Here is a 3645-nt window from a genome sequence, read left to right as displayed (position 1 = left end):
CAATCCATGTGGAGGTTTAGAAAGAGGTAGTTAGACTTAATAGGAATAGTAAAACATGTTAATTGACGAGTAGAGGCTTTGACAAATGTGATTATTTTTCTGTAATTAAGTTTTCATCTTAGAATATTCTACGTGTATATAAGTATATTAGTGTAAAGTTTGAATTATGCTATATATTTACAATGAAAAGCACATGTATGATCTATACAGTGGATGCGCATGATCTGCAGAATATGTAAATGTAACCTATATATACGTGCTTTTAATTACCCAAAAAAAAGAGAAGAAAAAGAAGACACAAATTAAAGCACTAATAATAGAAAATTAACAAATCATCTTATTATATTTGGAAAAAAATAATTTAGTGTGCGTCTCAGGACACAGCGCATGATGATCAAAATATGATAGGCATAAATTAAAAAAAAAAAAACTGGAAAAACAAAATAAATAACAAGAAGCACACAAATCAGAGGGAAACAAATATCAAATAGAAGATTCAAATGCCCAACTCGGTCTGGACTTCGAGAATGGTTTTAGCAGAGTCCCTCAGCTTCTGAGCTTCCTCTTCGGTGAGGTGCACGTTGGTGACACCCAAGACGCCACCTCTTCCGAGCTGAGCCGGCAAGCTCAGAAACACCTGTCCTCCGTCGTCAATGCCATGAAATCCGTTTGCGAGCACAGAGACTGGGTGGATCTTTCTCTGGTCTCTCAGAATGGATCGAGCCAAGCTCGCCACCGAGTACCCTATGGCCCAACAAGTATAGCCTTTCAGACGAATCACTTCATAAGCACTCTCCACAACTTGCTTGTGAATGTTCTCTAATGTCTCCTTCTCGTACTCTATCTGCTGCTTCTCCAGAAAGCTCAGCACCGGAACTCCTCCGATACTAATACTCGACCACAAAGCCACCGAACTGTCTCCGTGTTCCCCAACTATGAAAGCCTGCAAAAGTTCATATCTTTCAATGTTAGTTAAAGCACGGCAATGAGAAAATAGTGTATCGCTGGGGAATATAAAAGATGATTAATGACCTGCACGTCCTGAGCATTGACGTCGAGATGATCGGCGATGAGGAATCTGAACCTGGAGGAGTCCAGGTTGGTGCCGGATCCGAGGACTCGGTTGGATGGGAAGCCGGAAAGCTTCCATGCAATGTAGGTTAAGACGTCCACAGGATTGGAGACGATGAGCAGGACAGAGTTTGGGGAGTAACGAGCCAGCGGGGGAATTATACTCTTAAACATCGTGAGGTTCCTCTGAAGAAGATTCAGCCTGGACTCGCCCTCGCCCTGGCGAGCGCCGGCGGTGACGATACAGAGGTCGGATCCGACGGTGACGGAGTAATCAGTAGAGGCGTAGATCTTGGTGCGAGGGAGAAACGCGGCAGCGTGCTGCAAGTCGAGCATCTCTCCTCGGAGCTTGTCCGGCAAGGCGTCAACGAGGACGAGCTCGTCGGTGATATCTTGGGTGAGAATGGTCTGGGCTATGGCCATGCCGACGTTGCCGGCTCCGACGACGGAGATCTTGGTGTGTCTCTTGGTAGGAGAGGGAGGAGAAGTGTGAAGAATGGACTTGAAGAAGGCTTGGGATAGGTCCAGGCCTCCTGGACCCAAGTAGGAACCTGAAGCACTCTTATGCATGTTTGTGTTACTTTGTTTTGAGAAGAATGTGTCGCTGTGAAGGATTAATGGATGAAAATAGCTTATTATAAAGCATATTTATAGACATATATGTCTCTGGGATGGAGGACAAAAATATAATATAATAGTACAGAGAGGAAGCTTCCGTAGAAAAGGGTTTGAGACTTTGTGTTGTGTGGGGGCTAAGGCAGAATATTTTTCAACGGTAAAACTTTCTGACGACGGAAACGGACTTAAGAAGGCAACGTACGTTTCATTATAAGTATAACACGAAGCTTTGTTATATTCTTAATGAGATTATTAGTGTTGGTAGTTGTTAGTATTATTTTATTCATTATAGGTGAGTTTTTTCTGGAAAAGAAAAGAAAAAGAATTACTGGGAGGACCAAAGAGTGGAAATTTCCTGGATTTTGGTTTAAGAAGAGCGAAACCAGAGAAGAATGTTAGTGGTTTCTTCTTATTTTGATAAATAAGTCATATTTTCCTTCTTTTTGGTGTATTGACCAATATTGTAAATTGTTACTTTGGGACAAAGGGAACCTAGAAACTGTGGTCTAATAAGTTGGTGTTTGTTTGTTTAATTGAAGATTTCAAAGGTCAAATGTTCATTTTTGTCTCCTGTGTTTGCTTTTCAGCAATGGCCGGTAGGTGTTATTCATTGGGCTCCAAAATTTTCCTTTTTTTAAGAAGAAGAATTACATATCTTTCTCCAAGTTTGGTTCAGAAGAATACGCGCAACTGCTTTTCAGTTTTCACATACGCACGAGATATAAGTACATTTATTGTGTCTTCTGAGTGCATTGTCCTCTTCTATTCCTACTTATAAAATTACTTGTAATAACATGTCTGGCCAACTAAAAAAAATTCTCATTCCAATAAAGAAAAATCTTAAATTTTTTAATTTTGCCTTAAAATTTAGGAGTTTTTCAATTTTATCTTTATTTAATATATATGGTTTTAAAAAAAAGTAACCATCTACACAACAATAAATAAATAGTAAAATAATAATGAGATTGAGTTTGACAGAACGAGCTAGTTCTTTTTTTTTTTTAATTTTAATTACAGCTGCATGAGAGGCTTACATATCAGTACCTACAGAAGTAAAAATCTGAGAGACGTCACGTTGGAGATAACCACGGATACTATCAGGGGGACTACGCAAAGCAAGGAAATCAATCCCCATGTTGTGTGCTTCAGCTGCCAATGCATCTGCCACCGAGTTCCCATCTTCACAACATCTAGAGGAGGTGGTTTCCAACCTTGCCGCAAAGACACCCCTATCTGTTGATGTAACGGATTCTGACTACCCCAGGCTAGACAAGCTTGAGAGCGTGCGAGAAGAGAATCGATGCTCCAACCTTGATTATTAAACACGCGACCATTTCGTCTCAACCATAAGTTGCGGCATACTATAGGAAACCAGAGACGAAATTCATGGCCTCCAATCGAAAAACGGCTGCCAATATGTAACATCCTGGATAATCCTTCGATCCTTAATATAGGACCTAATTGTTAAATTGTTTTTATTCTAAATATAAGACTTATTTATCATATTTATCAGTTTTTCCAAAATTATCTATATGGATCTTCCTCAACCATAACCAAGTAGAAGAGGGGGAGAGGATATTAAGAAAGATGATTATAGTGTTTTAGGAAAAACATGTCATATTTCTTATAATTAACTAACTTACCTAACCTTTTTAATATAATTAAATTAGTTTAATAGGTCTTATATTAAGAGTCAGAGGAGTATTACTTTAAAAAAAACAGAGAGAAAGTAAAAAAAAAATTAATTAAATAATATAAATAATTTTATTATTATAAAATAATAATATTTTATTATTAAAAAAAACATTGAACTTTTGCACCGAATTCAACGCCAAAGCTGAGTGTGTTAAAGGTGAAAAAGAAATTGGAGGGGGGTGGCGCATTAATAAGAAAGAAAAAGGGGCGAGGTATTAACGAAGGAAGAAGAAAAAAAAATGAGGGACGGTTGAAGCTAGA

The 3645-nt window shown here is 38.6% G+C and overlaps 1 protein-coding gene across 1 annotated transcript; it reads right to left on the bottom strand.

Annotated features, from left to right (window-relative positions):
- Positions 1 to 314: 314 nt before the first annotated feature.
- LOC114711378 (L-lactate dehydrogenase B-like) lies at positions 315 to 1659 on the bottom strand. The gene is made up of 2 exons (XM_028895769.1): positions 1033 to 1659; positions 315 to 943 (listed from the first exon to the last, which is right to left on the bottom strand). The coding sequence occupies exons 1-2, from the start codon at positions 1639 to 1641 to the stop codon at positions 497 to 499; spliced, it is 1056 nt and encodes a 351-aa protein (XP_028751602.1). The 5' UTR covers positions 1642 to 1659; the 3' UTR covers positions 315 to 496.
- Between the last annotated feature and the right edge of the window lie 1986 nt (positions 1660 to 3645).

The sequence above is a fragment of the Neltuma alba genome, unplaced genomic scaffold, assembly GCF_004799145.2.
Source record: "Neltuma alba isolate B1F8T4 unplaced genomic scaffold, ASM479914v2 tig00001776_pilon, whole genome shotgun sequence".
NCBI lineage: Eukaryota > Viridiplantae > Streptophyta > Magnoliopsida > Fabales > Fabaceae > Neltuma > Neltuma alba.
The sequence above is the reverse complement of the archived record's forward strand: the minus strand, read 5'-3'. Positions and strand labels throughout refer to the sequence as shown.

Bases quoted from the DNA above. Each gene is read 5' to 3' on its own strand.
- LOC114711378 (XM_028895769.1), bottom strand. From the start codon at position 1,641: ATGCATAAGAGTGCTTCAGGTTCCTACTTGGGTCCAGGAGGCCTGGAC. The intron at 944-1,032 runs GTCATTAATCAT...GAACTTTTGCAG, and splicing joins TCAATGCTCAGGACGTGCAG to GCTTTCATAGTTGGGGAACA.